Source organism: Papio anubis, chromosome 7 (assembly GCF_008728515.1).
Source record: "Papio anubis isolate 15944 chromosome 7, Panubis1.0, whole genome shotgun sequence".
Lineage (NCBI taxonomy): Eukaryota > Metazoa > Chordata > Mammalia > Primates > Cercopithecidae > Papio > Papio anubis.
This window is the reverse complement of record NC_044982.1, coordinates 104,028,735-104,050,423: the sequence shown is the minus strand read 5'-3', so window position 1 is coordinate 104,050,423 and position 21,689 is coordinate 104,028,735. Positions and strand designations below refer to the sequence as shown.

The 21,689-nt window shown below is 40.4% G+C and overlaps 1 protein-coding gene across 6 annotated transcripts in view; it reads left to right on the top strand.

Moving 5' to 3' along the window:
- Nucleotides 1-21,689, top strand: part of SEC11A (SEC11 homolog A, signal peptidase complex subunit) — a 44,682-nt gene that overhangs the window by 13,967 nt on the left and 9,026 nt on the right. For 4 of the 6 annotated variants that reach the window (XM_003901333.4, XM_009210827.2, XM_031668379.1 and 1 more), the window contains exons 2-4: nucleotides 10,311-10,420; nucleotides 13,892-14,041; nucleotides 20,606-20,725. In XM_003901333.4, coding sequence (XP_003901382.1) covers nucleotides 10,311-10,420; nucleotides 13,892-14,041; nucleotides 20,606-20,725 — 380 coding nt within the window. Of the gene's footprint in view, nucleotides 1-10,310; nucleotides 10,421-13,891; nucleotides 14,042-20,605; nucleotides 20,726-21,484; nucleotides 21,523-21,689 lie in introns of all 6 variants that reach the window. The other 2 variants (XM_009210829.2, XM_009210832.3) reach the window with 2 other exon arrangements.

Here is a 21,689-nt window from a genome sequence, read left to right as displayed (position 1 = left end):
GTGAGCCACTGCCCATGGCCAAAAATTTTTGAAAAAATTAGCCGGGTTATTAGTTGCATAAATGTTTAGAATTTTTACATCCTCATGATGAACTTACCTCCCTATTATTATTATTATTGAGACAGAGTCTCACTGTGTCTCCAGGCTGGAGTGCAGTGGTGTGATCTCTGCTCACTGCAACCTCCACCTCCCGGGTTCAAGCGATTCTCCTGCCTCAGCTTCCCAAGTAGCTGGGCCTACAGCTGCATGCCACCACGCCCAGCTAATTTTTGTATTTTTAGTAAAGATGGGGTTTCACCATGTTGGCCAGGATGGTCTCCATCTCTTGACCTCATGATCCACCCACCTTGACCTCCCAATGTGCTGGGATTACAGGCGTGATCCACTGTGCCAGCCAAAATCTACTTTGTATGATATTAATGCAACCACTCTAGCTTGCTTTTTTTTCCTTCAATTTTCTTTTGATTAATGTAAGCATGATATGTGTTTTTCTCTTTTTTTCTTTTTCTTTCACAATATTTGTGTCTTTAAAGTGCATTTTTGTAGGCAGCATATAATTGAACATTGTTTTATTTATCCAAGTGAACAATATTTAACTTCTAAGTAAAGTATTTGATCATTTACATTTTTTTTTCTTGAAACGGAGTCTAGCTTTGTTGCCCAGGCTGGAGTGCGTGCAATGGCGTGATCTTGGCTCGCTGCAACCTCTGCCTTCCAGGTTCAAGTGACTCTCCTGCCTCAGTCTCCCGAGTAGCTGGGATTACAGGCATGCGCCACCACGGCCGGCTAATTTTGTATTTTTAGTAGAGACAGGGTTTCTCCGTGTTGGTCAGGCTGGTCTCAAATTTCCGACCTCAGGTGATCTGCCTGCCTTGGCTTCCCAAAGTGCTGGGATTACAGGTGTGAGCCACTGCGCCCGGCCTCTGGATATTTTTCTGTCATCCGCATCTCTACTTAATGTGTTAAGTTTTCCTCTACCTTTTTTTGTTTTTGTTTTTGGTTTTCGTTTTTTATTTTTTGAGATGGAGTCTTGCTCTGTCACCCAGGCTTGAATGTAGTGGCGTGATCTCAGCTCACTGCAACCTCCACCTCCTGGATTCAAGCAATTCTTCTGCCTCAGCCTCCTGATTAGCTAGGATTACAGGCATGCGCCACCACGCCAGGCTAATTTTTGTATTTTTAGTAGAGACGGGGTTTTACCATGACTCTTCAAGACATGGCCAGGCCAGTCTTGAACTCCTGACCTTGTGATCCACCCGCCTTCGCCTCCTAAAGTGCTGGGATTACAGGCATAAGCCACCTCGCCCAGCAGATATCCCTTTCTACTAATCCTATAATTTCTGCCATTTTGGGGTCTGTTTCTATTTATTGATTTTTCTCATTATAGGTCATATTTTCTTGCCTCTTTGCATATCTGGTAGTTTTTTATTGGTTGCCAGACTTTGTGAATTTTACCTTTTTGGGTGCTGGATATTTTTGTATTTGCATAAATATTCTTGAGCTTTATTCTGGGATACAGGCAAGTTAGTTGGAAACAGTTTGGTCTTCTCAAGCTCTTATGAAGCTTTGTTAGATGGATCCAGAGCAGCTGTTAGTCTATGGCTAATTTTGCACTACAAGTGAATAATACCTTTCTGAGTACTCTAATCCAAAGCCCCATGAAGATTTCTACTCTGGTGGAAACAAACTATTCTTCCTCCGTAAGAGCTGTGAGAATTGTTCTATCCGCTCCTTTTAGATGGTTCTTTTTCCATCCTCAGTAGTCCCCTCACATGCATGCACTGATCTTTGCTTTTGTCTCCCTGAACTCCCAGTTCTTCCTTTTTGTGTGTGTGTGTCTTTGTTTTTTTCTTTTTTTGTGGAGAATGGGGATCTTGCTAAATTGCCCAGGCAGGTTTTGAACTCTTGGGCCCAAGCTATCCTCCTGCCTCTGCCTCCCTAAGATCCGGGATTACAGCTTGAGCCACCGTGCCTGGCTGAACTCCCCAGTTCTTTATCCTTAAGTCAGGGAGACTGCTAGGCTCCGTCTGCATTTCTCCTTTGCCCTGTGGTCTGGAAATTCTCCGATCTATAAGTTGAGGCAGTTGTCAGTCTCACCTTCTTTGTTTCCCCTTTCTAAGTAATCATAGTCCTTACTACCTGAACACAGTCACATGTCCAATGTCTGAAAACCCTTGTTCCATATATTTTGTCCAGTGTTTCAGTTATTTCAGGCAGGAAGGTAAATTTGGTCTCTTTAGCTCATTTTGTTTTTTTGTTTTCTGTTGTTTGTTTTTTTTTGTTTGTTTGTTTGTTTAAGACAGAGTCGGCCGGGCGCGGTGGCTCAAGCCTGTAATCCCAGCACTTTGGGAGGCCGAGATGGGCGGATCACGAGGTCAGGAGATCGAGACCATGCTGGCTAACACGGTGAAACCCCGTCTCTACTAAAAAATACAAAAAATTAGCCGGGCGAGGTGGCGGGCGCCTGTGGTCCCAGCTACTCGGGAGGCTGAGGCAGGAGAATGGCGTGAACCCAGGAGGCGGAGCTTGCAGTGAGCTGAGATCCGGCCACTGCACTCCAGCCTGGGCGACAGAGCGAGACTCCGTCTCAAACAAACAAACAAAAAAAAGACAGAGTCTTGCTCTGTCGCCCAGGCTGGAGTGGAGTGGTGTGATCTCAACTCACTGCAACCTCTGCCTCCCAGGTTCAAGCCATCCTCCCACCTCAACCTCCCGAGCAGCTGGGACCACAGGCACATGCCACCATGCCCGGATAAATTTTGTATTTTTGGTAGAGACGGGGTTTTGCTGTGTTGTCCAGGCTGGTCTCAAACTCCTGGCCTCAAGTGATCTGCCCTCCTTGGCCTTGCAAAGTGCTGGGAGTATAGGCATGAGCCACCACTCCTGGCCAGGACAGCATATTTTGGAAATTCACCTATGTTGCATGTGTCAGTAGTTAATTCCTTTGTATTCCTGAGTAGTATTCCATTTTATAGAAATACTGCAATTTATATACAGGTTGAGTATCCCTTATCTGAAATGCTTGGGGCCAGAAGTATTTTGGATTTTTTTTTAATACTTCTATTTGCATTTTACTGATTGAACATCCCAAATCTGAAATATCCAAAATCTAAAATGCTCCAGTGAGCCTGAATTCATCTGTTGATAGGCATATGAGTTATTTCCAGTTTGAGGCTATTGTGAGGGAAGCTGCTATACATGTGTTTGTATATGTTAAATATGTTTTCACTTGTCAGATTTTAAAAGATTTAACAGATTTCTAAAGTGAAACTTGTTTTAATGGCGGTATGCTTGTTTAGACTATTAGGGATTTAAAAAATTATCATTTAAGATTTATTCCAGGACTTGCGTTGACTTTATTGGATCACAATAATAGTGTCCATTTGAAGATATTTCAATTTTTTCAGCACCATCAATTTCACTTCTAGCTGCTATCAGTATACTCTCTGTAATACTTAGCTTCTAATTTCTGCTTTCGTGAGTTAGAAAGCAGGAGAATTGTGATTATGGATTAATGAATCCCTTAATTTGAGGTCTTAAGATAAATGGAATTTAAGACTTAGGCCAACTGCTGTTTTGTAGCTCTAAGACACATTTTTGCTTCTGATTTCTACAAACATATCCTATATGTTGATCTTCAAATATCTCTTACAAGAATAGGAAGCACAATGGTGTATTTGATCATTGTGATCGGTAAATACACAGGATACAGCTTCTAGATTGTAGCCCATTAAATTGTAGTATTTAAAATTATTATCAACTTTTATCTTGCTGAATTTTCTGTGTTAGGGTTTTCTTAATTTCTTATTATATATTACTTAGAGTGGATTATAAATTGTCTTGTGGCTTATTCTAGTCACAGGACTTTCGGGGAGGGTTCTACACAATACTTCCCAAAAAGAAAAAAAAAGAATAGTAAACACAAATCCCCATATCACAGCTGCTGAGAGATATTATATAGAACTTTGATTGGTTTTGATATCATTCTTTTCTAGTTTCACCTTGAGCATTGAAGAAATATTGTTCTGGTCATTTCTTAGAAAAAAATAATAAGGCTATTCAATTCTGTGGTTATTATTCTACATATGTTGCAATGTCTTTATTAATAGTTAGCTTGATGTGGTCAGATGATATGAGGTTAGGTAGCTGCCACCTTATTTCTGCCAGTACAGAAAGAGACAACACTTGTTTTCTGATTATACACATTCCTAAGCATTCAGACATAGTGATAAAGAAAGTAGGGGCTAGGGAGGCAATATGTTTGACTTTTGAGTAAAGACTATTGGCAAGAAAAGAGGCATAAAAAGAAAGGGAGAAGAGTATGACACTTTTCAAGCTTTTGCTCAGATAGAATGTTTGTTTTAGCAAATAGTGTGCTTCTGTGTAGGTTTTGGCTTGCAGATTGACTTAGCAGTATACAAATAGGTACGTTTTAAGGAACATACCAGTTATACATAATCAGAAACTTTTAACCTTTTTCTCTAATAATAATGAGAAAGACAATCTTGATGATTAGATACATTTCACAATAATGATTCCATAATAAATGCATTGTATGTCTGAGGAAAAGGAGAAGGATAATTATGGATGGGATCGTGACCTCCTTGCAAGGACATAAGAAATCATATATTTTAACTTGTTCATTTTTATTTTATTATTATTTTTTGAGACAAGGTCTCGCACTGTTGCCCAGGCTAGAATGCAGTGGTGCGGTCACAACTCACTACAGCCTCGACCTCCTGGGCTCAAGCAATCCTCCCACCTCAGCTTCTTAAGTAGTTGAGACTACAGGTGCATGCCACCACACTCAGCTAATTAATTGAAATTTTTTTTTTCTTTTTTTCTTTTTTAGAGACAGGGTCTTGCTATGTTGCCTTGACTGGCACTTTTCTTTTTTCTTAATTTTTAAAATTTATTATTTTTTGTTTAGAGATAGGGGTCTCACTATGTTGCCCAGGCTGGACTCGAACTCCTGGGCTCAAGCAGTCCTCCACCTTGACCTCCCAAGTGCTGGGATTATAGCCATAAGCCACTGCACCTGGTGGGCATTTTTCTTTTAAATAGCAGTTATCTTATTAAATATCTTATTAGGTAACGTCTGACAACTCTATAACTGAGCCCTTTTGAAAATGGAAATTTTTTTCCTCAACAAAATAGATGTGAACTGATTGACATGCAGGTTTTTTTGTTTTTTTGTTTTTTTAGTTTTTATTTACTTCCGTGTGAATTTTTGTTTTGCTGCCAAAATCTTAATGTGTTTGATAATGGGATATTGCCATAAACCCTGCTAAGAGTATGTATGTAACATAGGGTACATGCAAGTATTACCTTTTCAAAATCACACCCATTCTGAATCCTGAAACACATCTGACCCCCAAGGGTTTTGAGCAAGGGATTGTGGAGCTATATACATTGTAGAATCATACAACCCCTTCCTCAGAGGTTCTGAATTAGGGCCCAGAATCTATTGTCCTAACCAGTACTGTAGGTGATATTTTTAGTGCAGAAAGTTGGAAAATTGAGTCTTAATTCCTCACTATCTTCTGGTTGACATAATTGCATCTTAGAGGCCAGTTTTCCTACTTCTATCATCTCCCACTCCACTTCTTCAATTCAGCCTTCAGAATAAAAAGACCCATTTTGTCTTTTAAAAAGCCACCATCTTGAAAACGTAGAATTTAGGAGGCCAGAGTTCTAATAGTGCTACTCTGCCAGCCAGTAGATATGCAACCATGAGCATATCGCTTAGCTTCTCTGTGCCTCAGTTTCCTTACCTGTAAATGTGAGTGTCAAAGTAGGTTTCAGATTACCCACGTGCTCACATCACTCCATTACTCAAAAGAATAGCAAATATCTAAGTGTCTCTGAGAAAATGTTCAGATTTCCTTTTGTGGAAATTGATTAATCACATTGATTGAGTACACCATGCTTCATTGGAATGCTTGAAATACAGTGTTCTGGCCATTAGCATGGACTTAAAAAAATAAACCTAAACAGTTTAGTTTTGAACAGGTGATACTTGCATATACTAAAAACGGTAAAAACGTGAAGTATGTGTATCAGAACATCTTTTCCTTCCACCTTGACTCCTGGTTCCTCTTCCCCAGTTTCTTGTCTGTCTGTTCAGAGATTAACTTTGAATTTATAAGAATATGAAACTTGAAACGTTTTTATAAAGTATGCAGGAAAAACAGGTCAATAATTGTAGGGAGAAAATAGAAAATGGTACAAGAGAGCTGGATTCCTCATCACAATTGTGTTTATTTTTTGAGACACAGTCTTGCTCTGGCACCTGGGCCAGAATGCAGTGGGACAATCATAGCTCCCTGCAGCCTCTACCTCCTGGGTTCAAGTGATTCTCCTGCCTCAGCCTCCAAGGAGCTGGGACTACAGGCATGCGCCACCACACCCAGCTAATTTTTCTTTCTTTCTTTTTTTTTTTTTTTTTTTTTTTGAGATGGAGTTTCACCCTTGTTGCCCAGGCTGGAGTGCAATGGTGGGATCTTGGCCCACTGCAACCTCCTTCTCCCAAGTTCAAGTGATTCTCCTGCCTCAGCCTCCCAAGTATCTGGGATTACAGGCATGTGCCACCAAGCCCAGCTAATTTGGTATTTTTAGTAGAGATGGGGGGTTTTTCCATGTTGGTCAGGCTAGTCTTGAACTCCTAACCTCAGGAGTTCAAGGAGATCTGCTCGCCTTGGCCTCCCAAAGTGCTGGGATTACATGCATAAGCCACCGAGCCCAGCCTCTGAATTTTTTTTTTTTTAATTATCCACATCTCTGTTTAATGTTCTAAGTTTTCCTGTACCACCTTCTTCTTCTTTTTTTTTAATGCGGAGTCTTGCTCTGTCGCCCAGGCTGGAATGCAATGGTGCAGTCTTGGCTCACTGCAACCTCCACTTCCCAGTTCAAGCAATTCTCCTGCCTCAGCCTCCCAAGTAACTGGGATTAGAGGCACGTGCCACCGCGCCTGGCTAATTTTTGTATTTTTAGTAGACATGAGGTTTCACCATGTTGACTAGGCTGGTCTTGAACTCCTGATCTCGTGATCTCTAAAAGTGACCTCGGCCTCTAAAAGTGCTGGGATTACAGGCGTGAGCCACTGCGCCCGGCCTTTTTTGTACTTTTTTGTAGAGATTAAGGTCTTGCTTTCTGGTCTCGAACTCCTAGGCTCAAGTGATCCTCCCACCTCGGCTTCCCAAAGTGTTGGGATTACAGGCATGAGTCTCTGTGCCTAGTCCCTCGTTGCACATTTTGAACGTCATGCATTAACACCCTAGTATGAAAGTAAACAAACAATTAGTTTTTAGAATGGTTGGGGTAAATATCAGAATAAATAGCTAGAAGAGATGAAAATGGTGGCCTGCCATGGCTAGGATATTGCTTTTTTTACATATTCTTGTATGTATGTGTATATAGTGTTTTGATAAAAATTACAATTGGTTTAAAAAGGGAAGAAGTAGAAAATGTAGATGATCAAAATGAAAGAAATAAGAATTGCCTAGTATTACACCCCCAAATATAACAACTAACATTTATTTTATTTTCTTCCTTTTTATTATTATTTTTTTTGAGACAGAGTCTTGCTCAGTTGCCCAGGCTGGAGTGCAATGGTGCGATCTCAGCTTACTGCAACCCCCGCCTTCTGGGTTCAAGCAATTCTTGTGCCTCAGCCTCTTAAGTAGCTGGGATTACAGGCATGTCCCACCACACCCAGCTAATTTTTGTGTTTTTAGTAGAGATGGGTTTCGCCATGTTAGCCAGGCTGGTCTCCTCCTTCTGGCCTCAAGTGACCCGCCCACCTCAGCCTCCCAAATTGCTGGGATTACAGACGTGAGCCACTGCACCTGGCTTCTTCCATTTTTTTCTACACATTTTTTGGAATTTTTCAGAAAAATTGAAAGAAAGTACAGGGAACACCTGTAATCTGTCACACAGATCCAACAATTATTAGCATTTTTGCCATATGTGTTCTATGTATACTTATGTGTGTGTGCATATATAGAATTTTTTTTTGCTGAATCAGTTGAAAATGAATTGCAGATAATGACAATTCACCCCTAACTACAACTACTAGCCAACTACTACTAATATGCATCTCTTATGATAAGGACAGTGTTCTACATAACCACAACACCATTATCACATAATTTATCACATAATTTAAGAAAATTAGAGGCTGGGTGCAGTGGTTCACATCTGTAGTCCCAGCACTTTGGGAGGTCAAGGTGGGTGGATTGCTTGAAGACAGGAGTTTGAGACCAGTCTGGCCAGCATGGTGAAACCCCGTCTCTACTACAAATACAAAAATTAGCCAGGTGTGATGATGCATGCCCATTGTAATCCCAGCTACTTGGGAGACTGTGGCATGAGAACCACTTGAACTTGGGAGCAGAGGTTACAGTGAGCTGAGATCATGTCACTGTACTGCAGCCTGTGTGATAGAGCAAGACCCTGTCTCAAAAAAAAAAAAAAAAAAGAAAAGAGAAAAAAGAAAATTAACATGAATTTCCTAGTGTCATTTAATATTCAAATCATATTTTGAGTTTCCCTAATTCACCCCAAAATGTCTTTTATAGTTCAGATTTTTTCTTACGCTTTTTTTTTTTTTTTGAACCAAGATCCAGCCAAAGTTTGTGTATTATTAGAACTGAATGAGAAGGAAGAAAAAAACAACAAAGAAACCAAAGTTTGTGCATTATATTTGGTTGTTATATCTCTTTAGTCCTTTTTAATCTAGAACAGTCTTCCACCTTTTTTTCCATGACATTGAATGACATTGGATTTTTGAAGAGACTAGGACAGTTGTGTAGAATGTCCACAAGCAAATCTTATCAAAAGTGACCAGGCATGGTGGCTCACACCTGTAATCCTAGCCCTTTGGGAGGCTGAGGTAGGCGGATTGCTTGAGCCCAGGAGTTCAAGATCAGCCTGGGCAATATGGCGAAACCTCTTCCCTACAAAACATACAAAAATTACCACATCTGGCTACTCAGGAGGCTGAGGTAGGAGGGTTGCTTGAGCCCAGGAGTTGGAGGCTGCAGTGAGCTGTGATTGTGCCACTATACTCCAGCCTGGGCGACAGAGTAAGACCTTTTGAAACTTTTGTTTTTTCACTTTATATTACTAATGTTTTGTTAGATCCACAGGTTCAGTCCTGTGTTTAAGTTTCTTCATAGTTGGACCTTAATATGCTTTTTCAGATCTCTCCCAGTACTTTCCAGTACTAGCTTTTTCCTTTTGAACTATTTGCCTTGGTGTCTGGTCATCCTCTCTATGCTTTTTCCAGCCTTGGCCCAAAACAGTTAGCTCACATTATTTCTCTTATCTGATTTGGTAATATTTTTTGCCTTTTTCCATACGTTCTGAATTTTCTTTATTTGAAATTGAAATGCCTTCTGGTGTTTTATCCGATTATTCAAGTCACAGAATTTTAGAATTTGTGGAGTACTAGAGATTTAGTAAGAAAGCTGGCCTTCAAGTCTTGACTATGTGACTGATAAGCTATAGGACTTGGTGAAGTCTCCTCTTTATGAGACAGTTTCCTTAACTGTAAAATGAGAAGGTAGAGTTAAATGTCATTGACTATTCCCATGATTATCAAGGGATAAATATGGTAGAAAAGTAATAGAGGGCCGGGCGTGGTGACTCATGCCTGTAATCCCAGCACTTTAGGAGGCGGAGGTGGGCAGATCATTTGAGGTTAAGAGTTCGAGATCAACCTGACCAACATGGTGAAACCCCGTTTCTCCTGAAAATACAAAAAAATTAGCTGGGCGTGATGGTGCATGCATGTAGTCCCAGCCACTCGGGAGGATGAGGCAGGAGAATTTCCTGAACCCAGGAGACGGAGGTTGCAGTAAGCTGAGATGGCACCACTGCACTCCAGCCTGGGTGACAGAGCGAGAGCGAGGCTCCAAAAAAAAAAAAGAAAAGTAAAGTAATAGAGGAGTTCAGCAGCAGAGACAGATTACTGTTGGCTGGTAAGTAGCATGGGTATGATTGAATTTAAGCTGAATGATTATGGAGCCCAAATGAAATAACTTTTGTGAAAGGTTCTTAAAATAATATGGTGTTATATAAATGTAACTAATGTTTTACCAAACAAAATGGAGCAGGGTGCTTTGGCGAAAGAAGGGGGGCCTGTTTTGATATGCTGATGGCATAATTATTATAGTATATTAAAGAATGTCTCAGAACTGTAGTTGTCCTAATAGTACTGCTTGAAACTTTCAAATTGTTACCGCTCTCAATTGCTTTCCAAAGTGGGTATAATGGTGGATCTGATGTCTTCTCTTTTGTTCTTGCAGCTCTATTATCAAGTCCTAAATTTCGGAATGATTGTCTCATCAGCACTAATGATCTGGAAGGGGTTAATGGTAATAACTGGAAGTGAAAGTCCAATTGTAGTGGTGCTCAGGTAACAGTTTTTCCTTTCAAGGCATGGAATTGCATGGCATTACTTGGGAGAAAAATTGAGATATGAAATAACTGGTATATCATTCCCTTAGAAACTACTGTTTTCCAGAAAAGGGCCTGGAAGAAAATTAGTCACTACTTCTCAATTGTAAGAAATTCTCAGGCTGGGCGCGGTGGCTTATGCCTGTAGTCCCAGCAATTTGGGAGGCTCAGGCAGGCGGATTGCTTGAGCTCAGGAATTTGAGACTAGCTTGTGCAATGTGGTGAAACCCTGTCTCCACAAACAATACAAAAATTAGCGGGTGTGGTGGCATGCACCTGTAGTCTCAGCTACTCGGGAGGCTGAAGTGGGGGGATCGCCTAAGCCCTGGAGCTTGAGGCCTGCAATGAGTTCTGATTGCACCACTGCACTCCAGCCTGGGCGACAGAGCGAGACCCTGTCTCCAAAAAAAAAAAAAAAAAAAGAGAGATAGAAAAGAAATTCTCACTTTGTTAGGCATTTCCATTCAGAACCCCAAAGGGCTCATGACTGTTCTACAAAAAGGTTACCATGTGAGGTTTCTTTTTGTCACATCCCTTAAGAAAGTGTCTCATTGTACTTTATTTTCCTGAAATTGTTCTGTCTTTTTATATTCCTCACTTTGATACACCAGGCCTGATATTTAGTTGTTACTTCATTAGATGTTATAGTACTTCCACAAATTAAAGAGTTTTTCTGTAGCATGTTTTCAGTGTCAGTATAGAAGAATCACTAATTATTTCCAAGTTTCCTGCTGACCTTTAAATATCACTTCTAAACTAGACTCCAGGAATTTTGAAGGCATTAATACCATCTCTTATGGTGACAAATAGTACTGAATTTTTTTCTCCACTCTGCTTCCTTCCCTATCTTTGCACTCATACTCTTAGTGAATTTTTTTTTTAAAGATGGGGTCTCGCTCTGTTTACCCAGGATAGAGTGCAGTGGCGCCATCATAACTCATAGCAGACTCCACCTACCGGTCTCAAAGGATCCTTCCATTTTAGCCCCCTGAGCAGCTGGGACTGCAGGCCTGCTCCACCACACCTGGTTAATTTTTTAATTTTTTTGTAGAAACAGTGTATTAGTCCATTTTCATGCTGCTGATAAAGACATACCCAAGACTGGGCAATTTACAAAAGAAAGAGGTTTAATGGACTTACAGTTCCACGTGACTGGGGACATGGCAGAAGGTGAAAGGCACGTCTCATATGGCAGCAGACAAGAGAAGAGAGCTTTTGCAGTGGAACTCCCCTTTTTAAAACCATCAGATCTCATGAGACTTATTCACTATCACCAGAACAGCACAGGAAAAACCCGCCCCATGATTCAATGACCTCCTACCAGGTCCCTCCCACAACACGTGGGAATTCAAGATGAGATTTGGGTGGGGACACAGCCAAACTATATCAAATAGGATCTCACTGTGTTGCCCAGTCTGGTCTTGATCTCCTCGGTTCAAGCAATCCTCCCACCTTGGCCTCCCAACATGCTGGGATTATAAGCATGAGTCACCATGCCCAGCCACTCTTAGTGATTTTAAAACCCAATTTAGTAACTCGTTTTTAGAGAATTACCACTTGGTTGTTTAACTGAAACATTACAGGCTGGGTGTGGTGGCCCATGCCTGTAATCCTAGCACTTTGGGAGGCTGAGGCAGACAGATCACTTGAGGCCAGGAGTTCGAGACCAGGAGTTCGAGGCCAGCATGTTGAAACCCTGTCTCTACTAAAAATACAAAAATTAGCCGGGTGTGGTGGCAGGCGCCTGTAGTCCCAGCTACTCAGGAGGCTGAGGCAGGAGAATCGCTTGAACCTAGGAGGCGGAGGTTGCAGTGAGCAGAGATCGCTCCATTGCACTCCAGCCTGGGCGACGAGCGAAACTCCGTCTCAAAAAAAAAAAAAAAAGAAAAGAAAAGAAAAGAAACATTATAGTTTTGTCAGATTTTGGGCTTAATTTTGTAAGCCCAAATCCTTTCTGGAGATAATGGACAGCAGATTTAAAATAAATTGAATTATTAATATTATCTAGAATCGAAGTAATAGTACATTAACATTATCTAGACTCTAAGTAATAGTACTTAGATTACTCTTTTTTAACCAAATTATTGAGATATGATTGACATACAAAAAGCTGTACATATTTAATGTATACACCTTGATTAATTTGCAGGTAAGTATATTCCTGTGAAACACATTACTCACAATCTATAGCTCAAGCTGGAATACTATGTCATCACTTTCAGCAAAGTTTCAACCTCCGCTTTCTGTTTTTTTGTGATAAGAACATTTAACACAGGGCCTCCCTCCATCGCCCAGACTGGAGTGTGCCATCAAACCTGGCTAATTTTTATATTTTTAGTTGAGACTGGGTTTCACTGTGTTGGCCAGGCTAGTCTTGAACAACTGATCTCAAGTGATCCTCCCACCTCAACCTCCCAAGTGCTGGGATGATAGGCTTGAACCATGGTGCCTGGCCCGCAGATTTTTTAAAAGTTCCTCAGGTCATTCCAATGTGCAGCAAAGTTTGAGACCCATTGCTATATCCCTTTACATAGAGGGATGAGAGTCTTTAAACAAAAGTGTTTGGAGTTTGTACTTATTCCCGCATTGAACTTTATTTCTTGTCTTTCTGTTGTTACTTAAGCTGTTGTTATAGAAAACCGGAGCTTGAGTTTCTGAAAAATACTGATGGGCTACTTCTTGTTAGATAAAAAGGAGTTCATAAATTAGTGCAAATATCTTAGGACCTTTTTAGGACTTGGTGTAGGATGGAAGAGGTAAAAGGTAAGAAGATACTCTGTAGAAGTTAGTCTTACTTATTACCATAGAATTGAATCTTTTCCTGGCTTCTGAAATTCTTAGGCAAAAATCTCTGCTTATTCCTTGTTTTTTTTCTCTCTCTTTTTAAAATAAGTAAATTGATAACACAAGCATTATCTCTGTGGCTGACAGTTCTTTGACTTGATGAGCCATTTTTCCTTCTAAATGAGTTGAACCTGTAAGGTCATCTTGGCTGTTATCTTTATAAATGGCAGAGGAAGATGATCCAGTTCTAATTTGCATATTTGAATATGTTTAGTGTTTTCAGATGAAGTGAGAATAAGGGCATTGTTTTAAAGTTCATTCTTTTATATTCTGTTTGTCATTTGAAATTTTAAAAGGTTAAGGAATTAGTAACACTGACCTTTTCAAGATTTAAGCTTCTTTGAATAGTAATAGTTGAAATGGAACTAGTCAGTGAAGGTTAATAACTAAAACAAAATCCTTTGTTGTAACTTATTAGTCTGAGGAAACCATATTTTGAGAACAATACACATTTCTGTTGATATAGTTGTTAAAGTATTGAGTATACTCCAGAAGTGATATTTTTTATTTTGTTGAATATCTAATTTGGAAAGTACGTTTAATCTCATACTTTCTTTTTGCTATTATATTCTTCTTTCCCTCCTAGTGGCAGCATGGAACCTGCATTTCATAGAGGAGATCTTCTATTTCTAACAAATCGAGTTGAAGATCCCATACGAGTGGGAGAAATTGTTGTTTTTAGGATAGAAGGAAGAGAGATTCCTATAGTTCACCGAGTCTTGAAGATTCATGAAAAGTATGTGCAAAGTATATCATCTTTGTTTCTAACTGCTTTTGTTTAAGTGTGGTATTTAGTTTTGATAGCCTGAAGACTATGAAAGAGTGAGGAACCTCTAGGCCCTTTTCCAGTCCATTTGAAAGTTTAGTGAACATTTTGAAAACTGTAAATAATTATTTATTGGTTCATATTTTTCCCTGAAGGTTTTTCCTGGTTCCCCTCTACTTCCCAACCTGTCAGTGACTCTGTATATAATTCCAAAAAACCATGACATAAAGATAGATCCTAAATATAATCTTCTGGTTGGGCACAGTGACTCATGCCTACAATCCCAGTACTTTGGGAGGCCAAGGTGAGAGAATGGCTTGAGCCCAGGAGTTTGAGATCAGCCTGGGCAATATGGTGAGATTCCTTCTCTGATAAAACAAAACAAAACAAAAAAGGCCAGGCACGGTAGCTGACGCCTGTAATCCCCGCACTTTGGGAGGCCGAGGTGGGTGGATCACCTGAGGTGAGGAGTTTGAAACCAGCCTGGCTAACATGGTGAAACCCTGTCTCTACTAAAATATAAAAATTAGCCAGACTCCGTCTCAATAAATAAATAAATAAATAAATAGCCCCAGTTAATTGGAGGACTGAGGTGGGAGAATTGTGTGAGTCCAGGAGTTTGAGGCTGCAGTAAGTCGTGTTTGTGCCACTGCACTCCACCCTGTCTCATAAAAGAAAACAAAGAAATGAAAGAAAAGGGAGGCATTCTGGATGACACACAGATGAGAAGTGAAAGAGTAGGCATGATTTAGGTTCTTTTTTTTTTTTTTTTTTTTGAGGCAGTTTCCCTCTGTTACCCAGGCTGGAATGCAATGGTGCTATCTCGGCTCACTGCAACCTCCGCCTCCTGGGCTCAAGCGATTCTCGTGCCTCAGCCTCCTGAGTAGCTGGGATTACAGGCATGTGCCACCATGCCCAGCTCATTTTTGTATTTTTAGTAGAGACAGGGTTTCACCATGTTGGCCAGGCTGGTCTCGAACCCCTGGCCTCAAGTGATCCACCTGCCTTGGCCTCCCAAAGTGCTGGGATTACAGGCATGAGCCACTGCACCTGGTGGATTTTAGTTCTTGAATATGCAAAAGCTCTCTGTAAAAACTATCTTATTTTTACCACCCTATAAAATTGTTTTTTTTCCTCTGCTTAAAGAAGAAGGAACTGTCAACCATTGGTTTTTGAAATTCCTGTAAACATTCTAGTTTAGAAGAGTTCTTTCTTCATTGGTGAAATAAAGATGTGACAGCTTTTTTTTTTTTTAATAAAATCCGATGTCAGTATGTATGTGAAAATACTATAATTTAAAGTGACATTATATTATTGACTGAGAAGGAATAACTTAAATTTTTAGACATTTTTTGGGGGCCAGGAGCGGTGGCTTGTGCCTGTAATCCCAGCACTTTGGGAGGCTGAGGCGGGCAGATCACCTGAGGTCAGGAGTTCAAGACCTGCCTGGCCAAAATGGTGAAACCCATCTCTACTAAAAGTACAAAAATTAGCCAGGCGTGGTGGTGGGCACCTGTAATCCCAGCTACTCAGGAGGCTGAGGCGGGAGAATCACTTGAACCTGGGAGGCTAAGGTTGCAGTGAGTTGAGATCACGCCACTGCATTCTAACCTGAGTGACAGAGTGAGACTCCATCTCAAAAAAAAAAAAAAAGAAATTTATTTTGGAATTATAGAGGTTTATTCAGTGCAGATAGTGTTTTCCAGATTCTCAAAGTGGATTTGTGTTGTTCATTCTCAGCAATGCCTGTTATGAACAAAGCTGAACCAACTTTCCCCTAAATATATCAGAGAGAATCAAACTGAGCTCAGGCCTTGTTTAAGCTGGAGGAAAATTTCTCCATTTTTATTTATGATTATTTGAAATTGAGTGAGTTTGCCTGGGCGTGGTGACTCATGCCTGTAATCCCAGCCCTTTGGGAGGCTGAGGCGGGTGGAGTGCTTGAGCACAGGAGCACTAGACCAGCCTGGGCATCTAGACCAGATGGTGAAACCCTGTTTCTACAAATACAAAAAAAAAAAATTAGTCAGGCACGGTGGTGTGCTCTTGTAGTCCCAGCTGCTCAGGAGGCTGAGGTAGGAGGATTACTTGAACCCAGGAGGTTGAGGCTGCAGTGAGCTGAGATCATGCCACTTTATTCTATCCTGGGCAACAGAGTGAGACTCTATCTCAAAAAAAGAAAAAAGAAAAAGAAATTGAATGAGTCATAGACTTCAGTTTAAAACTGTTTCTGGGCAGATTCATAGACAGATAATTTTTAATTGGAAAATCCTTAAATTTTTAAAATAATTATGTAAGAATTCTGATGATTTTAAATATGGTACTTATAATCTGGGGTTTTTGGTGATTTATTTCAGACTCTTGAGATACCTTCAACTTGCAGGCCTGTGTAGATATTAATATTCAGAAAATTTCAATTTTCTTTTTTCTTTTGGGGAGACTGAAATACCTGGTCAGAGTTACCATTTGTGTTTTTTTTTTTTTTTGAGACGGAGTCTTGCTCTTTCACCCAGGCTGGAGTGCATGGTGCGATTTTGGCTCACTGCAACATCTGCCTCCTGGGTTCAAGCAATTCTCCTGCCTCAGCCTCCTGAGTAGCTGGGACTACAGGCGCCTGCCACCATGCCCAGCTAATTTTTGTATTTTTAGTTGAGGCAGGGTTTCACCATGCTGGCCAGACTGGTCTTGAACTCCTGACCTCAAATGATTCACCCACCTATGCCTCCCAAAGTGCTGGGATTACAGGCGTGAGCCACCACACCCAGCCCCATTTGGTTTAATAGTATTAATGTTGCTCTTAAATATGGGGACAAATAATATTCAAAATGTATGTAGTTAGTAAGTTCATCCTATAGGAGGTGTATTAGTCTGTTCTCATGCTGCTAATAAAGACATACCTGACACTGGGTAATTTATAAAGGAAAGAGGTTTAATGGACTCACAGTTCCACATGGCTGGGGAGGCCTCACAATCAGAAGGCAAAGAAGAAGCAAAGGCATGTCTACATGTCGGCAGGCAAGATAGCATGTACAGGGGAACTCCCATTTATAAAACCACCAGATCTCATGAGACTTATTCACTATCACGAGAACAGCTTGGGAAAGACCTGCCCCCATGACTCAATTACCTCCCACTGGGTCCCTCCCATGACACATGGTAATTATGGGAACTCCAGTTCAAGATGAGATTTGGGTAGGGACACAGCCAAACCATATCAGGAAATATTATAATTGGATGATATTGAACACTGGCATGTGATTACGTATTTGGAAAGATAAATTTTACCATTGGGTGACTTAATCCTTAGCTTTGCTTTTCCCATGCAGATGGATACGTTATTCTGTACCCATTTAGCTTTTGGGGTCTTATTTTTTCTCATCTATAAAGTGGTATTTCCTTCTTCCTAATTTCACAGTATTGCGATGGGTGAATTAAATTCTAAACTCTTTGATCTCCCTAGAAATAGATAATATTAAATATTTGGTCCTTGTTCCAGCAAGGGAAAAATCCTAAATATACCTTCACTCAGTATTTTGAGCCTATGACTTGTGAAATGCTGGAGTAGGACTTAATATGTCTAGTAAGATCAGGTGCAGTGGGTCACGCCTGTAATCCCAGCACTTTGGGAGGCCGAGAAGGGCAGATCACCTGAGGTCAGGAGTTCCAGACCAGCCTGACCAACATGGTGAAACCCTGTCTCTACTAATAATATAAAAATTAACTGGCTGTGGTGGTGCACACCTTTAATCCCCACTGCTCGGGAGGCAGAGGTTGCAGTGAGCCCAAGATTGCGTCGTTGCATTCCAGCCTGGGTGACAAGAGTGAAACTCCATCTCAAAAAAATAAAAAATAAGTCTAATAAGAGCTGGTTGCCACCAGAGAATATTTGTGTCACCACTAAGTAGATGAAGAATATCTATGCTTTTTAAAAAAAAGCTATAGTGGTGTCTCCTGATTACATCCCAGAAGGGGAAATTGGGTGTGTTAATATATTTGTTTGTTTGTTTTGCCAGCAAATCAAGTCTTTGGGAGTAGTCCATATCTCTCTAGCACCCTTTCCTTTTTCTGGGGAGTTCCCCATTTCCTGGGTTTTATCTCCTCATATCTGATTTGCCTTTTCTGCATGTGTGGAGTTGGTATTGTTTTCTGGGTTGAATTCACTTTTCCTTCCTGCTGCTCCTGACTTTCACTCTTGCAGTGAGCCCCAGCTAGCACCTGTCCTCTTTTACCCTTCAGAATTTTTCCTTTATTCACTTACTGAATTGTCAGCTACAGATTATTTTTCTCTCTATATTTGCATTTTTTCTAACTGGAATCTTATTTTTAATGTGACTGTTTGCACTTAACCATCTTTGGTGTTTGCAGCACCTCCCAAATTAGTTTCCTCTGCAGATTTAACATCTAGTGAGCCAGTTTCTGACTTAGAATCTAAGTGGATATTAGCCCATAGAAACCTGAAGCTAATTTTCTTCTTTCTACTGCAGTGGTCAATCCAAATGCACTTGAATTAATTTTCAGCTAGGCTTTATCAACTGTAAAATATACTTTGCTTTCAATTAAATTTTAAAATTACTAGAAACTTCATGGTTCTTTAGTAGAATTAAACTAATAATTTTCTGATCAAGCAAATGCTATTCCTGGCCAGGCACAGTGGTTCATGCCAGTAATCCCAGCACTTTGGGAGGCCGAGGTGGGCAGATCACGAGGTCAGGAGTTTGAGACCAGCCTGGCCAACATGGTGAAACTCTGTCTCTACGAAAAATACAAAAAATTAGCTGGGTGTGGTGGCGGGCACCTGTAATCCTGGCTACTTGGGAGGCTGAGGCAGGAGAATCGCTTGAACCCAGGAGGCGGAGGTTGCAGTGAGCCGAGATCACGCCATTGTACTCCAGCCTGGGCAATAGTGTGAGACTCTGTCTCAAAACAAAACAAAACAAAAAAACAAAATACTGTTCCTGTAAACCGTGGCATATCTGAAGAATTGAAGTATTTCTTCTTTTAAAGCTAACATTTTTTCCTAATATAAAAGTAACTCATGTTTGTTGGAGAAAAAAGAAGATAAAGCTAATCTAAAGAAAGCCATAGATAGCCACTGTTGATCCACTGATCTGTTTATACATTGGTCTGTATTATTTTAGATCTTGTCTGATACCTTTTTTTTTTTTTTTTTGCTTTTATTTTCTGAATTTGGGGAGTTTCTGACATGCACAGAAGAGTATAAGGAACCCCCATGTATCTATCATCACTGTCCCAGTGATGATTAATATATAGTCAATTCTGCTCCTTCTCTACTCCCACCTCTTTCCCCTCCTGTGTTATTATTATTTGTTATTTGAGACAGTGTCTCACTGTCTCCAAGGCTAGAGTGCAGTGATGTGATCACAGCTCACTGCAGCCTCAGCCTCCCCAGGCTCAGGTGATCCTCTCACTTCAGCTGGGACCACAAGTGCACACCATCATGCTCGGCTAACTTTTTTGTATTTTTTGCTTTGCCATGTTGCCCAGGTTGGTCTTGAATTCCTGGGTTCAAGTGATCCACCCACCTTGGCCTCTCAGAGTGCTAGGATTATAGGAGAGATCCACTGCACCTGGCCAAACAATTCTTTAGTATCATCAAGTTTTTGATATTTGTTCAAATCCCCAATTGTGTCATAACTTTCTGGATCCAGATAAAGTCCTCAGCTGCAATTAGTTGATGTGGCTTTATAGTCTCCTGTTTTTTTTGTTTTTTTGTTTGGCATGGAGTCTCGCTCTGTTGCCCAGGCTTGAGTGCAGTGGCGTGATCTTAGCTCACTGCAACCTCCGCCTCCCGGGTCAAGCTATTCTCCTGCCTCAGCCTCCTGAGGAACTGGGACTACAGGCACCCACCACCACGCCCAGCTAATTTTTGTATTTTTAGTAGAGACAGGGTTTCACCATGTTGGCCAGGCTGGTCTTGAACTCCTGACCTCAGGTGATCCACGCGCCTCAGCCTCCCAAAGTGCTGGGATTACAGGCGTGAGCCACTGAGCCTGGCTGGCTGTTGTTTAATCTGTAGGTCACTTCCCGAACTTTCTTTGTTCCTTGCAAGTCATTAGTTGGAGAAACTGGGTTATTCTGTAGCTTCCCATAGTCTTTATCTTGCCAATTATATCCTGTGAGATAGTTTATTGTGTTCCTTTGCTCTTTGTGTTTCCAGAAAATTGGTAATATGTATATATTTTAATATAAAAATGAGATTGTACTGAACATGCTATTTTGTATTCTTCACTTAATAACATTTGTGCAATCTTGTCATTAAATATTCTTCTATACTATTATTTTAATGCTTACATAATATTTGACCTCCTTAATATTGGATCTTTAGTTTGCTTTTAGTCGTTTATAAACAACACAGCTATTAACATTCTTATAGCTCCATAAATCATTATTTCAGCACTAGAATGGTGATAAGATAGCCCAATGCCACAAACATTTTTGGTTAACAAGAACAGATTTTGTGCTTTAAATGCCATGAAGGTATTTGATGACTTGGGTTTCCTCTACTCTTTTAAGGCAAAATGGGCATATCAAGTTTTTGACCAAAGGAGATAATAATGCGGTTGATGACCGAGGCCTCTATAAACAAGGACAACATTGGCTAGAGAAAAAAGATGTTGTGGGGAGAGCCAGGGGGTAAGTATAGAGGGGAGCATCTCAAACTTTTTATATCACTTGAAGTGTGGCCCTCTCAATCATATTATTTGATCATACACAGTTGAATATGGAGATTTGGTTCTGGTTCCACCAAATCACCCTTGTGTCCTTTGAAAATTTTGCTTCTTAAAAAGTGTCTAAAATTTCAGGTATACTACTCCAGAGGTGAGGAACTGGGGTGCAATAAAAGAATAGAATACTAGTGATGAGATGGTGAATTGGATGTGATAATTTTAAAAAATGTGTTTACTTATTTGGTTCACTCAAGAAATATTGGGCACCTTCCATGTGCTCTTATGTCCATACTATGCTAGGCTCTGGGGGTCTAGAGCACTATTAATCCTGCCTCATGAATCATACATTTTTTTTTTTTCTCATTTTTTGAGATTTTTTTTTTCTTATTTTTTGAGTCTTGTTCTGTCACCCAGGCTGGAGTGCAATGGCGCGATCTCAGCTCACTGCAACCTCCACCTGCTGGGTTCAAGCGATTCTCCTGCCTCAGCCTCCCGAGTAGCTGGGATTACAGGCACCTGCCACCATGCCTGGCTAATTTTTGTATTTTTTAGTAGAGATGGGGTTTCACCACAAACTTATATTTCTTAAGAAGTACTAAGTCAACAACTCAAAGTGTTCATCCAAATTAGTTTTATCATGTTAATTTAATCCATAATATTTCTAGTCTTGAAATTGATGAGGTCAAATGAAATTAAAAAGTTATATTAAGCCTGTTTGTTTCAGATTTTATCAGGAGAACAGTTCAGTGGAGGACAGGAATTGTAAGTTGTTGGTATTAAGGAAGTATGGCATTGTTGCTCCCTTAATGTTATTAATAGTATTAACAATAACTCACGTTTATTAGGGCTTATTGTGTACCAGAGACTCATTCTAAGTGCTTTACAAGTATTACCACATTTTAACCTCCGAACAACCCTAATATTCCCAT